Source organism: Centruroides sculpturatus, unplaced genomic scaffold (genome assembly GCF_000671375.1).
Source record: "Centruroides sculpturatus isolate CEXI.00-Female unplaced genomic scaffold, Cexi_2.0 scaffold125, whole genome shotgun sequence".
In the NCBI taxonomy this organism is placed as follows: Eukaryota; Metazoa; Arthropoda; class Arachnida; order Scorpiones; family Buthidae; genus Centruroides; species Centruroides sculpturatus.
Window position 1 is genome coordinate 171385 of NW_019384337.1, and position 18024 is coordinate 189408.

The window sequence follows — 18024 nt, forward strand, 5'->3', positions numbered from 1 at the left end:
TGGGATCCCTCGTATGACTGGATCTAGTTTCAAGAACTCTCTTGAGTCGATCGCGATTAAATCTCGTTTCAGTCGAGATTGAAACGGTCGATGGAGGTTATATGCGAACGGCGACAAGTGGAACATGGCGAACGGGGTATAAGGCTCTAGTTTAGTAGTGTTACAGAGTATAATACGTATATTTTAATATATTTTTTAAAAGAAACAAAACCGCTGAGAAATGTTACGTGTGTTTAACAACGGGTTCGGAAAACTTTGAAAATGTTAACAACGGGTTCGGCCGAACCTGTGCGAACCCGCTGAATATCACCACTGGGCTTACTGAAAGAGGTCCTCTTAGTCCCCACAGGGCGGAAAGAGTTAAAAAAGTTAAAAAAAAAGCGGAGAGAGAAAAGAAGAAAAAACTTATTAAATAAAAGTAGAATAAAATTTTTTTGATAATCGTCTTTTTTTAAAAATGAAAAATGATGAAACCAACGAAAAGTTTTAAAAAGTCGCTAATAAGCAACGTCAACAATTGAAAATCTGGCAACATGTAAATGCCGATTGCGTCAATGGCCGATCCGGGAAAGACACGTATTTATTTTGAAGTTATGTTGCACGTTTAAATCACGTTTTGTAATCCATAATTTACAAGAATGAGACGGCCACTTTCTTGTAAGTTCTTTTATCATATGCTTAATTTTTAATAAATATTTGAATTACGTATTCTATATAATCTCTATGGTAAATATATAATTGTGAACTTAAGGCAAATGTTACTTGACGTTTTAACAGATTATTTTGATTTTTCTATAATAATGTATGATTTATTTGTACGTAAACGTGATTAGCGACTATTAATTGTTGCGTGCGTTACAGATAACCGCTTTAGTTATGAAAAATAAGCATTTGGACAGGCCATTAAAAGCTTGTTTGGGCTCAGATAAAGGGGGTTTCATACCAAGCCATATGGTGAAGTACTTATGCATGGTTGCAACATCATAGATGATTTCTTCAAACCTTCATATACAATATATATCTGTATATATAGGTAATAGGTATATACATATTGCTTGCAGCCGAAAAGAGTAGAGAAACAAAACTATAACAAAACATACATTTTATTGCACTTTTAATACATTATTTACCAAACTCATACAAGTTGACCCCCCTATAACACTGTTGATAATTCCGTGTTATATGAATTTGACATTGTACGAGTCACTTAGATTTTACAAATACGTGTGCCGGGCTGTGAATGGCTCACGTATTTGCAAAATCTAAGTGATTTGTACAACATGAAATTCATATAAAACGGAATTATCAACAGTGTTATGGGGGGTCTACTGTATTTGAACTAATTTTTCACTCTTCTCTAACTGCAGTTAAATAACAATCAAATCTCAAAAAAAATTCTTTAAAATGCAGCTTTTTATTAACTTTTCAAACATTTTTGGCCATTTGAATGACCTTCTTTGGGAATAAAAATTAAATGATTCCGATTTCTATAAAACAAAGTTTATGGAATGATTTTAAACATTTGAATTTTCATAGATATCTAGTGCGCACGTCCGTAAATAAAAATACAATATATACAGGTTACTTGTACAAATATACATATAATATACTATAGATTGATACTACTCATGCTAAATAATGTATAGTAGGACAGAGTTCACTGAGTTCGGCGTTATATTGCCAAACTCAGTGAATTCTCTGTCCTGCGAAATATACATATAAACGATGTATAAATATAATACAAGAATAAATAAAAATAAAATGAATAAGTAAATAACTAAAACAGTAACACAACTATGCCTAATTCTTTAATTGTTTGTCCCTTTTTCATACTGAAATATTCAGATTATGCCTGCTTTTCATGCTGCTGAGACTTTACTCGATTCTCTGAATTTTATTGCTTGTCCTTCCTGGTTGGTCTTGTGCATTTGCCATGCTTCTGTGTATTTAAGGTGTCTCTTGACCAAAGATGTTTGAAAAGTTAATGAAAAGCTGCATTTTAAAGATTTTTGTCGAGGTTTGGTCGAACTAATTTTTCCTTTCTTCATATGTAAAGTCACTATATAAGGTACCATACATTGATTGTTTTTTCTTACATGTTTTTAAAAGAGACATATTTGGTAATTACCAATTACTTAGTTAAATGTTCAACAGTATCACAAATAATTTTTTAAATGTTTAATAGAATATGAAATTCTTCAAATGCTTCTTGTCCCATTCAATATTGCTATCAATTGATTACATTACAACTATTGTCCATCATTAGAGCAGGCTCCTTTTGTCCCTTAGTGGGTTTTTTTTTAACAAATGAAGTATGTAGAACGTTTCTTTATTAATAAATAACAGTCTTAAAGATTTTATTTTTTGTTAGTTAAAAATAACATTAATTTATAGAGATAGAAACCATTAGGGTTCCTAAGCTTTCTCCTGGTCTGGGGAAAAATCCCCAGCTTCCCTTTCTTCATGGCTCTGCATTTGAACCAGAGATAACTTCTATGAAACATAAATCTTTACACATTGTTAAACAAATAACAATCACTGAAAATAAAAACAAAGTAATGCATTTGTCATTTTTAAATAAAAATGAATTTAGATGACTATAAATTATAATTTTTCTATATTTTTTATGATAACACTTTTATATTCCATGAAAACTGTATGCTAAGTTTTCAAATAACAGTTTTGTTTAAAGTAGATTAAACCAAATTATGCATATTGAATGTTAATAAAATTTGATAAATCAGTTTATAATAATTAGAAAATTAACTTATTCAAATGTTTTTGTAACATATTTTTAATTGCATGAATAAAAAGTAATAATTTGATTATAATTTAAAATTAATTATTTTATCAATGATTTTATTCTTACTTAAAATATTATTTTTTACCTCCAAATCTTGCATTAAAATTTTCATAATATAATTTTAGCAGAAGGAAGTTATTCCTATCCTAATAATACAATTGAAGAACAAAATGAGCAACTTGTAGATGGTTTAAAACATAAAATTTCAACTCTGAAATCGGTAAGTTATTTTCTACTCAAGTGTTATTTGTATACTGAACTGGCCAAATTATTATAGTTTTAAAATTAGTGTTTAAAGTTTTATTGTTGAAAGTACATATTCAGGTTACATCATAATAACTCTCCTGGAATATAAATTAATATAAATTACTGAGTCTTATGTTTGTTTAGAATGTTGAAGCTTTTGATGATTACTGTAAAGAGAATCCTTGAAGAGGGGCTATTTGTCAAAAAGTTAATAATTACATAAATTATTTGGTTGAATTATTGTTTCAAATAGAACTTTAAAGTGCAATATTCAAAAGAAAACATTTTACAATAATTTGTTTAGCTTGTTATAAAGAATAAAAGTGTTATATTCCTTATCTATCTTTTAAAACACATAAAACAGAGGAAAAGAAACTAGAAAAATTAACAAAAATGTTGAATTGAAAGAAGTAAGTTTCCAGGAGTTGAATTAAACATTTTATCAAATATATTTAAGGATTATTCTCCTCATCATCAGAATTTACATTTAAGTTTTAAAATTGATAAAAATTTCTAGGCTTGTTTCTGAATATAGTATTCAATCACTAGACAATATGGATTCCTCTCTAATGGGAATTTATACCATTTTTGTATGTATAGTCCTACAGTCGTGAATAAGTTTTTTAGTCAAGGACTGATGATATGTGTATTCTAGCTTTCAGATACAATAAAGTAGGGTAGAACTAAATGTTAGAATGTTTGCTGTAGTTAATTCTCATTGTCCATGCTTAGTGTACATAAATTACACAACACTGAAGAAGTTCATCCATAAATCACATATCCTATTTTCATTAAAGTTTAAAATGCCACCCCTTAGTATTGATAGTCAAGTGTGGCCTCACCCCCATATAAAACCACATGGAAATTTCAACAAATTTCCTTTTTGGAAAGGTAAATTATGCCATTGTAAAAAAAACAAAAATACTTTTGCTGTTTTCATCACTTCTTTTATTTTCATTATCAATACCTATTTGTTCTAATTATAAAAATTTCAATTATTTGTATTTCATATTCTTGCTGTTTTACATTTAAAAACTAAATGTTATGTATATATGGTTCAACAATGCTTATAAAAAGCTTGTCTGTTTTCCTTATTTTAGTTTGTTTTATCTTGTTTGTTTCTTGCTTGTCTATAATTTAAAATTAATGAATATAAACAAGAGCAAATTTTTATTTCTTTCACTTGGAGGAATATACTTTGCTTTTACCTCATTTATTATCATTTCAAGTATTTTGTACTCCTGATGTTTTTTAATGCTATCTGTTGGATAAACACCAATACATAACAAGATGTACTACTATATATGACAAACATTATGGTCAAAAGAATACTAAAAATGAAACTAAACTAATTATAAACAAAAAAAAAATAATAATAATAAAGTTAGTCTAAATTTCAGTACATTGAAATAATAATAATATATCAAAATAATTATATTTAATAAAATGATATTCTTCAATATTTAAAAAATTAATGTTTTCTATTTGTTATAAGTACTTAATTATCATATGAATGCCAGTTTCTAGAGTTTTTTATGAAAAAAATACTCTTTAAAATTTTCCTTGTAGAATATAATTAAATTTATTACATCGTGTATTTTAATTTTATATTATGTGACTAAATATTGTCTTCTATTTGTTGAAGATTTTAGATGTGTGAGTCAAATATTTCAATTTTTATTTTTTTTCATAAAGAAATTCTGAAAGACTGTTTTTGGTTAGGAATTTTTCCTCTGTGTAAGTGTGGTAATGTTATTTAATTCAAAGATTGTAGAATTAATTTTACAATGTTTTATAAGTGGATTTGATATTAAATGTATTTGTTAATTTGTTTATCTATATTTATAAGAATTTTATAGCAAAATTTATAGTTATGATTATACAGATTTATTCAAGTTTAAAAATATTTAATCAAACAGTTGCTAGTAATGGAGACTATTTTTGAATTTCTATGTGCTATTTGTGTATGCAAAAATTCCGTATAATGTATTTTAAAGAATTTTTAAAAGATTCCACTATTATTATTTTTTTAAAATAAATTATTTATTGTAAATATTAATTTTTAAGCTTTCCATTGATATTGGACAGGAAGTAAGAACTCAGAATAAATTATTGGGTGATATGGTAAGTGAAAAATTATTATGATTGGAAAATTTATGAATTCTATTAAAAAAGAATATTAGTACATATTTTACTAATGGTAAAATATTTTATTATTTGCAGGATAATGATTTTGATTCCACAGGTGGTTTTCTATCATCAACTGTAGGCCGAGTTCTAAAATTATCGAAAGCTGGACATAATCGTTACATTTTGTATTTAATATTATTTTCATTTTTTGTATTCTTTATGATTTATTTAATTATGAAGTTTCGGTGAATAAAATAGGTTTTAAATTCATTTATAACAAGAATTAACAAAAGCTGTGTTGTTGTTTTTCATTGACAGAATAAGAATAGTTATCAAGAATTCTTATTAAATAATTTTTATTTTGATGACAATATACATATATAAGAAGATAAATATTACTAATATTGATTAATATCTTTAAAAAAAATTATAATAATAAAGATTTCCAAAAGAGACAAACTTTTAATACTAACTTACATTATTTTTATTTATTTTTCCCCCCACATGTTTCAACTATTACTAATTATTTTGAATTTGACAAATGATAATAATAAATAAGTTTTTGATCACAGAAAATTTGATTATGCTTTTTATAATTAAAAGTACAGGGTGTTTGGCTTAAAGGTTTAATAAAAGAAAAATTTATAACTTGCATTGTATTTGTATCAGACTAAAAGTGTGTGGTTAATTAGATATACTGCAACTTTTGCCATGCCTCATCATCATCTCAGCACCATTTTACAATAAGATTTCTGATTCAAATGAAACAATTTCTGAATGGAGAGTCTCAGATGATAATGTACTAGACTTACTTTTCCGGCTGTCATGTAACAAGGGAAAACATTAGAATTGTGTGAAATTTGACCCTTTGAGTTTTTTGCAAATTTCCACGTTAGAGATCCTGAATCCGAAAAAATCAAAAAACTGGTAAAAATTTCCTGTGTGTGTGTTTTGGCATCTATTTTGCATATCTCAGGATGGGGTAAAGATTAAGTACTGAAATTTGGTATGGTGACTTGTATATGAGGGGTTTTGATGTTATTAAATTTTAGTGTTTAAAGGTCAAGGGTGTGGGGAGATAAAGAGGGGTTGTGTATCTCCAGTAGGGTAAGACTTAATAACAATTTTACTTATTGACATTTATACTTTTTTTATAAAGCTCATCCCTACCCTCAAAATTAAGCTTTTTGATATTTTATAGTAATTAAAAATATAGAAAGCTTTTATAACACAATCACATAACAGATGGTGCTATACAATTTTACAGCTGGGAAAGTTATACAACTTGTTGCTGGATTTTTTTCCTATGGGTTTTGAAGAACAGTGCGTGTTTATATCTGTGTATAACTTGAATGATCTGAGACTCAAAATCTATTGGTCTATCAACAATATCACATCTTAAATATGATTGAAGGTGGAATATAAGTTGAACATATGCTATACCACTGTTAGTGCATGTATAAAAGTAAGTTGAATGTAAAGAAGAAAATGTGTTTCAAGAGTATCAGAAGACGACAACTTTTTCTATTAAATTATGATAAATTCTAATTTATACACTTTTAGTTTATTAAATCTTTAAGTTGTACAGGACACCCTGTATTTTATGTATATGTTACTATATAAATGAAGATTATAATTTTATCATAATCTGGTTTCTAAATTATATGACTATATAAATGTAATATCAGCATAACATCATTTCTATTAATACACTTCCATTATCAAACCAGAACTATAAATCATCACATCACACATTATATTTAAATATTTAAAAAATTTATATATGAATATATAATGATTAACTTTTTAATATTTCTAGAATATAATTATGTATTATACAAAATTTTATTTGCTTGAACATAATTTCTGTTTTTTATAAAAATGTTTCTTTCACTCAAAGATAAACTAAAAACAATAAAACAAATTATGATGATTAAATGAAGTATTGAAAATTCTACAATTGATATAAAACAAAAAACCAGGAAACCCACAGTAATGTATGTCACTTTTAAACAAATATTAACCTTAATCATTTTTTGGTGTATTATGTGAATGCCTTTCAGTTTATATTTGTAATGAAGAATATTACAACTTTAAAATTTTTAACTTTTGCTTGCTTGTTGATAGCATGATTTTTCAAATCATAATGTTCTAATACAAGTTTGTGCTAATAAGGTGCTAGAAAACAGTTTAAAGTCACTTAAATTTTATTTATATTTTTATATTGTTGAAAATTATTTATTTCTGCTGTTAATGTACATTAATCAAAAGAAGAATACAAATTATTACACAATTATTAAACAGAAATTTAAAAAATTAACAAAAAAATATTAGAAAGTTAAAATTTTAATGAAATCTACTTGGAAAAGAGTTAAAGGTCACATATGTAAATAATTTTCACAACTGTTAGTATGTTTAGACTTGTTACAAATCTGCTATAAGTGTTTTACATGGTATTATTCTATAATTTTACTTGCAACAAAGCCAAAGGAAAACATTTATCAGAATTTGAGAGGGTCCAAATTTTAGTGTTTTTGGAAATGGAATTGATTGGATGATTTAAAAGTGTGGAGAACAGTTTTCTACATACTCTGGAAAATTATGGTACCAAGAAGGACAGGAAGTTAACAATTGTGATCTTCCAGTCCTTTTCTGTTACTTAATGAAAATTGATTAAGTAATTCAATGAAATTAATAATGTAAAATAAATGTTATACTACCTTTTTATTATGTACAGAACTAACAAACAAATACACAAATTGGTGGTGCCATTTGTAATATACAGTGAAATCTATTAATAGAATAGTTTAGATTTTATAATGTATACAATTATTTTATGATAATTATATTCACTGAGGAGGAGCCAAAAGAATCTCAAAGTTGGCTCAAAATGCATATGAAGTATTTCAAATATATTCAATAAAGGATGGGTTGAAAGCCTAGTAGTCTTGAAAAACCAGTTAAATTGCAAAATCAGTTTAGTGAATTATGTTGATGTAAACATAAATATTTTATGAAAACAGTACACATCCAAACCTTAAAAGAAAAAGAAATTCTAGGATATTTTTTTTATGCAAACATGTTCATGTTTCCATAAAAATTTCCACATTCCATTTGAAAATATTTTAAGCTGAGGAAGATCTGTGCAGAAGCCCTACTAAGGAGGCCAGTGTGCTGGCGAAATGCATTTGGGGATAAGTGTGAAGTAATAAAAATGTGTTTTTCTCTGTACAAAAAACTGGTTTGGTTTTTTAGCCTTTCTAATTCTACTTCATTTTTAGTAAATGTTTTAAAGTTGAGAAATCATTAGTCGTCCACAAGTCAGAAAGGAAGGAAAATTTGAATTTTTGTGTACTTATAGTACAATTAAGTAAGACTGATAAATTCTGACTACATTATCTTAAATAATTTATTTATTTTTATAATTGTAAGTTTTTGATTTTTGATGAATTTTATCAAATTTAAAATAGACCAAGCCAAGTATTTTTACAGATTTATATCAAATGATAAGTTTTAAGTGAAATTTTGGTAATGTTTACAATATGATTCTAAATTTAAATATTTTTTAAACATTTTGTTCTTTTCCATATTTATATATATATAAAAGTGTATTAGTTGTATATATATATATACACAACTAATACACTTTTTATATATTTATCCAGATATTTTATTTATGTTTGCAAATAAAAATAAATTTGGTTCGAGATTATCCAAGTCGTTTTTATTGAAATCAAGCTTTCTAATACAGTACAATATATGCAATTAAGTCAATATATTGTGTGTTAATACAAAAAAATTTATTGATATTTCTGTTAATAATATTTTATATATTATTAAATATAGAATCAACTGAAAAAATTGCATATTAATTATCAAAAAACAATTATTATTTTAAATATGAAATTGTTTTGAGGAAAAATTTTTCATTTAAATTTTTTGAAAAACAATGTTTAACTAATTACATTATAACAGGGGTGTCCAACCCGCGGCCCAAATCAAGTTCCAATGCGGCCCAATAAACGTTTAAACAAAATCGACAAAATGTTTTAATTTTTTTATTATTTATTTATCTTATTCTACTGTTCATATATAAGCTTATCTTGTAATACTCTGTATAATTGCCCTGTTGTAACTGTACAGTACATCATACCCGGTTGTGCCAATGTGGTACCGGGTCTNTGTATAATTGCCCTGTTGTAACTGTACAGTACATCATACCCAGTTGTGCCAATGCGGTACCGGATCTGTACTATGTGTACTAATAAAGAATAATAATAATAAATAATTATCTATTTCAACGGCATAAACTCAAAAAAGAAGTTTCACATAGCCGTAAACCTTTATTCATATTTTATTTTTGAGTGGAAAGAAAATATTTACAACAGGGCTGTGGAGTCGCGTAAAAATCTACCGACTCCGACTTTTCCTTATCATCCTACTCCGATTCCGACTCCGGCTAAAATACCAAAACTTCACTACTCCGACTCCGACTCCACTGCCCTGATTTTCAAATACTTGGAAATGTGTGAATGAGGAAGGATTACTAAATAAAGCTGGAGTTCTGACTCAAAGGGTTATAGACCCAAATTTGGGAAAAGGAGAGAAAGATGAGAAAAAAATCAAAAGATGTAGTAGTGAGAAAGGTTAAATAGATCTTCTGTTGACCCTTAATTTCAATCTTTCTCACTTTTTCATCTTTTGTCCTTTCTCTCCTTTCCCGCACTTGGGTCTATAATCCTTTGATTCACGACTACAGCTTTATTTAGTATTTTTTCCAAAGTTGCAAGATTTGGCTACATTGCGCCAAATGTGGCTACTTTTTTTTTGTTTGACGTAAAAAATATCATTTGGCGCTTTGGGTACTTTTTGGGCTACATATGATTTATTATTATATTAGTTGAATAAAAATGCACTTTAAAATGGAGTTTCGTCGCTTTTTATTAATTAGAGACCCAAATAAAACAAATATTTTGTGTTTTTCAAAAAAATTTTTGTTTGTACCTTTTATAATAAATGAATTTATTTATTTCTAAGTAAAAATTGAAAGTTTCTGTAGAAGTAATTTTTAAAATATCCTTTTTCTTGATAACATTTTAATACTTATTATTATAATCTAGACATGTTAATCCTTAAATATACTTGTATATTCGGCCACAAGTATATATTATATGTACTTGTGGCCCAAAACTCCTTAACTTCTTCCAATGCGGCCCAAAAAAATAAAAAGGTTGGACACCCCTGCATTATAAACTGATAGTCTATTTGTGAAGTTGACTGAGCAGTTTGAATGCAGAGTAACAAAGATGAATTATGATAAAATGAAATTTTGAAACTGAAAGTTTGCATTTATCAAGTTAGATTTTGGATATAATAATTTCAAAAACATTTTTTTTTATTATAGAAGTTTGTAATGATATTTCAGTCTTGTGTAAAGATTATCATTCACAATGTTCTAGAAGTCTTCATAACATCTTCATTTTGGAATGGATTAAATGTTGCACTTGGCTCTTCTTCCATCTTCAAATTCTTAAAGATTCAGTACTGCAAATGAAAGCTAGATCAGTGTTGTATATTTTTTAAATAAAAACTATGAATTAATTTTAAAAATTAAATTTTAATCATCGTATGCTGTGAATGAGTACAGTAAATCCTTGATTTAGCATATTATCAGAGGAAAAAAATTCCATAACTTTCAAAAACATGAAAACATCTCAAAATGAAGTTGCTTTTGATGTTACTATTGCTACCTACAGTAAACTATTGATAACAGTCAGAATAGGTTAGGAGTAACAGTGGTTTCTGTTTGAATACATTTAGAAACTTAATGAAAAATTAATTTTATAAAAAATTTTAAAAAATTATTTATTGTGACATCATCACAATGCTGGATTGCAATTTTTAGATCAATGCACAATGCTATTGATTTTAGTAGTATCATGCCCCTGTACATCATGCTTTTCCTGTTAACAAGGGAGCCACACTGGTCATTATCTAACACTGTTCTTGAGAAAATTTTTTAATTGAAATAATGTTACTTCCTATCCAAACCAGAAGTTCATATAAAGTTAATCAGACCTCTGGCCTCCTAAGCTTTCCATACCTGGTCTCGATTATCATATATCTAGCTCTATTCTCCAGATTAAGAAGGGCAGGCACACAGATGATGCCAATGGAAATTGATAGGTCTGCAATTTTAAAATTACAACTCAACAACTTCAATACTACTATAGAATGAAATCTTATATATATATTCATATTTAAAGTGACCATTTTTTGCAAGCCGAAGCAAGATACTTTTTATGTTTTGGCTATTTGTATATCAGACTCCACCTACACCCATCCACAACTTTACCCTGCTCTGCTTTGTACCCTGCAATCTATACTGATTGCAAGTCAACACAAATAAGGTTGTTACATCAATCAACCCAAAATTCTCAATTAATTTCCTACATGTACTGTAACCAAAACAATGTAATGCCTATATATATGTACAAACTATCATATTTAAATGTAAAAACATTTAAAACATTGCTTTCTGAGCCTAATATGATGGTTAATAAATAGCTATATACGTGATAAGCCACATACACAGGGCTGTGCGGTAGATTTTCTCAATATGGTGCAAAAGTCTTCGAAATGGCGCCTCTTAAATGCTGCTTATGCCACACCCCCCTTACGGTGCCGCCTGATGCGGCCGTCTCTCTGTATAATAGCACGGTACGGCCCTGAGTAGGTTCAGCATTAAGGTGATGGCGACATCTGAACGAAAGTGTGTCGGAGCTCCGTCTTGTTGGAATATGAAGTCTTCGCAACTGTCCTCTAATATGATATTGGCCATTATTGCAGCATGTCTAGATATACGATATCAAGTAAGTTTGCTCCACAAAGAAAAATGGATCGTACACCTTGGAAGAGGAAACAGCATAAAACATTCAATTTAGGGGAATAACGGATGTGTTCCACTACTATATGAGGAGATTCTGTGCCCCAACTGCGTACGTTGTGACGATTTACCACGCCACACATGTATTGCCCCGTCACTAAAACTAGTTTTTTAGCAAACCAATCTTTGGAAATGCACGTAGATTTGGAAATCAAGATCGTGATCTTGGTGATTCATCGCTTGCAACAGCTGCATTCGATATGGTTTCACTCGAAGACGTTTACGTAGAATACACTATATTGTTGGTTACGAGATCTGCAATTCCAAGCTGGTACAAACTAGGTCCTGTCAGCAGACGACTGGCCTGTTCGTTTTGAAGCGTGCAGGCTGATGAAACTCGGTGTACCATGAATGAATTGTCTCGTCTGTCGGAGCGTCTGTGATATTCTTTGCGAAATCTTATTCACAACAAATTCCCATTTTGCAAGATCTAAGACGCAGAAAACTTTCTTCTTACCAGTGAATGTGTTAACCACTACTTTCTGTTATGGGAAGTGTTGATGTGATATGATGCTATGACGCTTCTTCCCGCACCAGCTATTTTCGATATGCATATGCTTGCCAGCACGACATTTTTCATGCAATTCTAACATTATAACCAATTGTATAAAGAATGTAACGCGAGACTTTTCCCGCGTATTGTTTTGTAAAAGATATTGTATTGAATTTTTGAGATACCGTAAATATAATTTTTCTTATATTACTGTATCGAGTACACACACAAAAACATTTTAATGCGAGATACGAACGTTCTGTGAAGTTTGAGTAGACCCTTTAAGTTAAAAGCTAAAAGACGTTCTACTTAAAGCAATTTAATATTTAATGTATATAAACAATATAGAATTACAAATATAGACAATAAAATCAATGTTGACTCAAGTAAGTTTGAAGATTGTTTATGAAATAGCTTAATTAGCCTATATCTAAACTTTTGTTTGATTATTAATGCTCAGGAGAAAAATTTCATGAAAATTTTACGAGGTAAAGAAGAATCAAAGAAAACAAAAACTATATATAGAGTCTATATAATTATNATAACATCACAATCTGATAATTGTGGCTATACATCATTTTCCAATAGCAACTTGTATAATCGCGTCTAGACTGAACATTTATAAATATATTTAGATTCTAAAACATCTTTCAATAATTGATACCATAGTATAAATTGGTGATGAACCTTTTCTGGATTTGGGCCACATGCATTTTTTTCTTAGACTGAGTACCAACATATTCCACAGTCACTAGTACAGTACACTAAGCCCTGAAATAGTATATGCTAATGATATGAAAATTAGTTATATAACTTTAATTTATTCTCATTTTGAGTTTAGTTTGAATGCTCATCATCACAAATATCAGCTTAATTAGGGTTACGTAATGGCATAAGACAGAAAATAAGTAATTAATTTATGTTTCTAAAGCTCTATGGACCAAATATTAGGACCTAATGCAGCCTGCAGGTTGTTTATCACTGCCATAAATAATAATAGTAAAACATCTACTTTAAGGAAATCAAAATTTTGTTAAAAATATTTCCAATTCTTTATTGAATTATTGTCAACTTATAAAATATTTTTGGCTGCAATTTGAAAAAATTGTAGACCTGTAAATTCCCACTGTCATCCATTTGTCCATTTCCTTAATCTCGAGAATGGAGTTAGATAGATGAAAGATGAGACCAGATATGGAAACTTATGGGAAGGAGGCCCCAATTAACTATATATTAACTTCTGATGCAAACTGGAAGTTGTGTTATTTTAATTGAAAAATTTCCCCTGAAAAGTGTTAGATAGATGACTAGCACAACTCTAATGTCAAAGGAAAAGTATGATGTACAGGGGCAAGCCATTACTAATTTGAAGTGGAGGGCATATACCAGACATGGGCAAATGCAGCTCTTTTTGAGTTACATGCGGCTTTTGCTGAAAGTGTTAATTTCTGCTTTTTACTATTATTTTCACAATTTTGTGAAAATATGTTTATTAAAAAAATTCAATATTTGTTTTATATTATATAATAAAATCGCGGTACATAATAAAAAAAAGTACAGAATTGTGGCTTCCATGCATTTTGCAAAACCTACATTTCGGCTCCCACTGAACTCTTGCTTAATTAAACTAGATGTAGCCTATATACAGTACCTACATCTAAATTACAGTATATTATGTATCATAATAGCGTAAATCGATACCTCCTAAGGTCAGCATTCAGAATTAACATCTTTCTTTTCACATTTCGACTTTTTTAAATTATCCTTTTCAACTGTGATGTGTATTGATCTTTCTTTATATAAAGGAGAAACTCGAATCCTTAATAATCCGTCTTTCGTTAATTCCGAGGAAACAGATTCGGGATCAGCATCTTCCGGAAGTTGGAAAACACGTCGAAATTCTCTATATGCATAATTTTTCTTCCTTTCGTATTTTTCTTCGTGCTTTCCGGTAATTTCTATCTGTCGTCCTTTCATCTTTATTTTCAATTCTTTCGGTTCATAATGTTTTGTTTCATCCAGCTCTATTATAACATTACTTTCAATACATTTTCGTTTCAATGAAATTTTATTCACGTAATCTTTAGAATATAGAGAGTAAAGATTCTCTAATTCGAAGAACAATTCATTCTGAAGATCGGCTAACAAATCGCTGAAAGGATAACAACGTTTAAAGCATTTGTGACGTACGTTGTTATTTTTTCTCCATAAAGAAAGTAAAGCCATGGTTAAAAGTATTCACTAAATTCTGCTTTTAATGCTAACGTTTCAATTGTTTAAGAATTTGTGTATTTACATGCACTAATGTTTGTTCTATTTATTCTAGAAAGAGCTGCTAATTTCAGCTTGCCAGCTGATTACGACGTCATATCATATAAAATTGTTGGTGACTGTTACGTCATACCAAAAGTCAAATTGATTGGTGAGTAATTGTGATGTCATTTCAAAAAGTCATAAATACATATACGATTTGAATTATCAATACAGCTGTATAACTTTTTCATTTTAGAATTGCAGTATATTATTTATTTTTGATAAATAATGCAGATTGATATATTATTTGATTTTCAATTTTTTATAATAATAATAATGTTTTTAAAAATTTTTAAAAACATTATTNAATTTTTGAGATACCGTAAATATAATTTTTCTTATATTACTGTATCGAGTACACACACAAAAACATTTTAATGCGAGATACGAACGTTCTGTGAAGTTTGAGTAGACCCTTTAAGTTAAAAGCTAAAAGACGTTCTACTTAAAGCAATTTAATATTTAATGTATATAAACAATATAGAATTACAAATATAGACAATAAAATCAATGTTGACTCAAGTAAGTTTGAAGATTGTTTATGAAATAGCTTAATTAGCCTATATCTAAACTTTTGTTTGATTATTAATGCTCAGGAGAAAAATTTCATGAAAATTTTACGAGGTAAAGAAGAATCAAAGAAAACAAAAACTATATATAGAGTCTATATGATTATAATAATAAAGCAACAAACATAATAATAGAAATATAGTAGTAATTTTTTTTAATTTTTTTAATTTTGCGCAATGTAAACGTAGTGAATTAAGTCTAGAATATTTACAATATAATTATTTAATAAAATATATACTGTATCTCAAAAATTAAACTAGATGTAGCCTATATACAGTACCTACATCTAAATTACAGTATATTATGTATCATAATAGCGTAAATCGATACCTCCTAAGGTCAGCATTCAGAATTAACATCTTTCTTTTCACATTTCGACTTTTTTAAATTATCCTTTTCAACTGTGATGTGTATTGATCTTTCTTTATATAAAGGAGAAACTCGAATCCTTAATAATCCGTCTTTCGTTAATTCCGAGGAAACAGATTCGGGATCAGCATCTTCCGGAAGTTGGAAAACACGTCGAAATTCTCTATATGCATAATTTTTCTTCCTTTCGTATTTTTCTTCGTGCTTTCCGGTAATTTCTATCTGTCGTCCTTTCATCTTTATTTTCAATTCTTTCGGTTCATAATGTTTTGTTTCATCCAGCTCTATTATAACATTACTTTCAATACATTTTCGTTTCAATGAAATTTTATTCACGTAATCTTTAGAATATAGAGAGTAAAGATTCTCTAATTCGAAGAACAATTCATTCTGAAGATCGGCTAACAAATCGCTGAAAGGATAACAACGTTTAAAGCATTTGTGACGTACGTTGTTATTTTTTCTCCATAAAGAAAGTAAAGCCATGGTTAAAAGTATTCACTAAATTCTGCTTTTAATGCTAACGTTTCAATTGTTTAAGAATTTGTGTATTTACATGCACTAATGTTTGTTCTATTTATTCTAGAAAGAGCTGCTAATTTCAGCTTGCCAGCTGATTACGACGTCATATCATATAAAATTGTTGGTGACTGTTACGTCATACCAAAAGTCAAATTGATTGGTGAGTAATTGTGATGTCATTTCAAAAAGTCATAAATACATATACGATTTGAATTATCAATACAGCTGTATAACTTTTTCATTTTAGAATTGCAGTATATTATTTATTTTTGATAAATAATGCAGATTGATATATTATTTGATTTTCAATTTTTTATAATAATAATAATTATTATTATTATAAAATAAAAAATAAGAATAGAATTTTAAGGTAATTCATATTAAAGTGTCTATCAATTTTAAATATTTTTCTCTTTGAAATAATATAATCTATGATAGAAAGGAAACTATTTTGAATTTTTCATTTCATTTATTTCTTATATTATGCCAATTAAAATATATAATTTGCCTGGAATCAAATATTCAACATATTAAAGCTATAAATTTAGCAATTTAAAACTTAAAGTATATATTTGCATAAATATATAAAATATCAGATACATATTGAAAATTACAATCAGATCAGATTGTAATTCTGCTACAGTATCAAGTGCAAATTCACAGTAGAGATCAGCTATTAATTACAAATATATTTGCTATAGGATCATTTTGTTTAAAAATTTGTTTTATTATAAATAAAATTTTATCATAATTGTCAAATTAAAATTATATTATCATTATTTCTGATTTATAGGCAAATTATTACTGTTAATTTTTAAGTTAACTTGATTAAAGGAGACTACTTTTAATTGATCAAAAATATAATAATAATAATGTTTTTAAAAATTTTTAAAAACATTATTAAACAATTGTTAAACTTTATGGTTTAACAATTCTTCGTATTAGTTAATTTTTCTTAAGATTTTATAATTAATAAATTAAAAATTATGTTTGTTTTTTCTTTAATTCTTCTTATCCAGATAAATTTCTAAAGTAACATAGTTTCTACTACTAATCATTTCTATTATAAATACTTTCTAGTTATTGTTTTAAAGCTGGAAAGGAAACTCACCAAAAGCGTTTAATTAATAAAAATTTAAAACTAATTTCTCTTAGATTATCAGCACAAAACCTTTCTCACTAATTTCTAGCCTTATTAATAGGAGTACAAACGTTTTCGGCCTTCTTAATAGGCCTTCCTCGGGTACACTCGGGTATTAAGAAGGCCGAAAACGTTTGTACTCCTGTTAATAAGGCTAGAAATTAGTGAGAAAGGTTTTGTGCTGATAATCTTAGAAATAGTTCTAGCTACATATGCATAGTAGTGTAATTTCTCTTATACAGCTGACTTAGTATATACTACAGTTCACATAAAGAAGTTTATTATTTTAGAAATCAAATTTGATTTCTAATATAATTAAAAGTTTTAATCTTTAAAATAATTTCTGATTTTAAATATCTAAATTTATCAATTATAAAATTTATAAAAGAAAATATTTTATAAATAAAATTTTCTGAAAGATAGTAATTTTAAATTTATAAATATATTTAGATTCTAAAACATCTTTCAATAATTGATACCATAGTATAAAT

The 18024-nt window shown here is 27.8% G+C and overlaps 3 protein-coding genes across 3 annotated transcripts; 1 reads left to right on the top strand and 2 right to left on the bottom strand.

The window, feature by feature from the left end:
- The first annotated feature begins 499 nt into the window (after window positions 1–499).
- On the top strand, window positions 500–5461 carry LOC111632349 (BET1 homolog). Its single transcript, XM_023376762.1, has 4 exons — window positions 500–657; window positions 2929–3023; window positions 5117–5173; window positions 5273–5461. The coding sequence occupies exons 1-4, from the start codon at window positions 639–641 to the stop codon at window positions 5426–5428; spliced, it is 327 nt and encodes a 108-aa protein (XP_023232530.1). The 5' UTR covers window positions 500–638; the 3' UTR covers window positions 5429–5461.
- Window positions 5462–10368: 4907 nt separating this feature from the next.
- Window positions 10369–15063, bottom strand: LOC111632484 (heat shock protein 30-like). Its single transcript, XM_023376907.1, has 2 exons — window positions 14320–15063; window positions 10369–10723 (listed from the first exon to the last, which is right to left on the bottom strand). Exon 1 carries the CDS (start codon window positions 14842–14844, stop codon window positions 14329–14331), a length of 516 nt encoding a protein of 171 aa, XP_023232675.1. The 5' UTR covers window positions 14845–15063; the 3' UTR covers window positions 10369–10723; window positions 14320–14328.
- Window positions 15064–15840: 777 nt separating this feature from the next.
- LOC111632396 (heat shock protein 30-like) lies at window positions 15841–16575 on the bottom strand. Its single transcript, XM_023376812.1, has one exon. The coding sequence runs from the start codon at window positions 16354–16356 to the stop codon at window positions 15841–15843; it is 516 nt and encodes a 171-aa protein (XP_023232580.1). The 5' UTR covers window positions 16357–16575.
- Window positions 16576–18024: the final 1449 nt, after the last annotated feature.

Bases quoted from the DNA above. Each gene is read 5' to 3' on its own strand.
- LOC111632349 (XM_023376762.1), top strand. The intron at 3,024-5,116 runs GTAAGTTATTTT...TTAATTTTTAAG, and splicing joins AAATTTCAACTCTGAAATCG to CTTTCCATTGATATTGGACA. The intron at 5,174-5,272 runs GTAAGTGAAAAA...TATTATTTGCAG, and splicing joins ATAAATTATTGGGTGATATG to GATAATGATTTTGATTCCAC.
- LOC111632484 (XM_023376907.1), bottom strand. From the start codon at position 14,844: ATGGCTTTACTTTCTTTATGGAGAAAAAATAACAACGTACGTCACAAA.
- LOC111632396 (XM_023376812.1), bottom strand. From the start codon at position 16,356: ATGGCTTTACTTTCTTTATGGAGAAAAAATAACAACGTACGTCACAAA.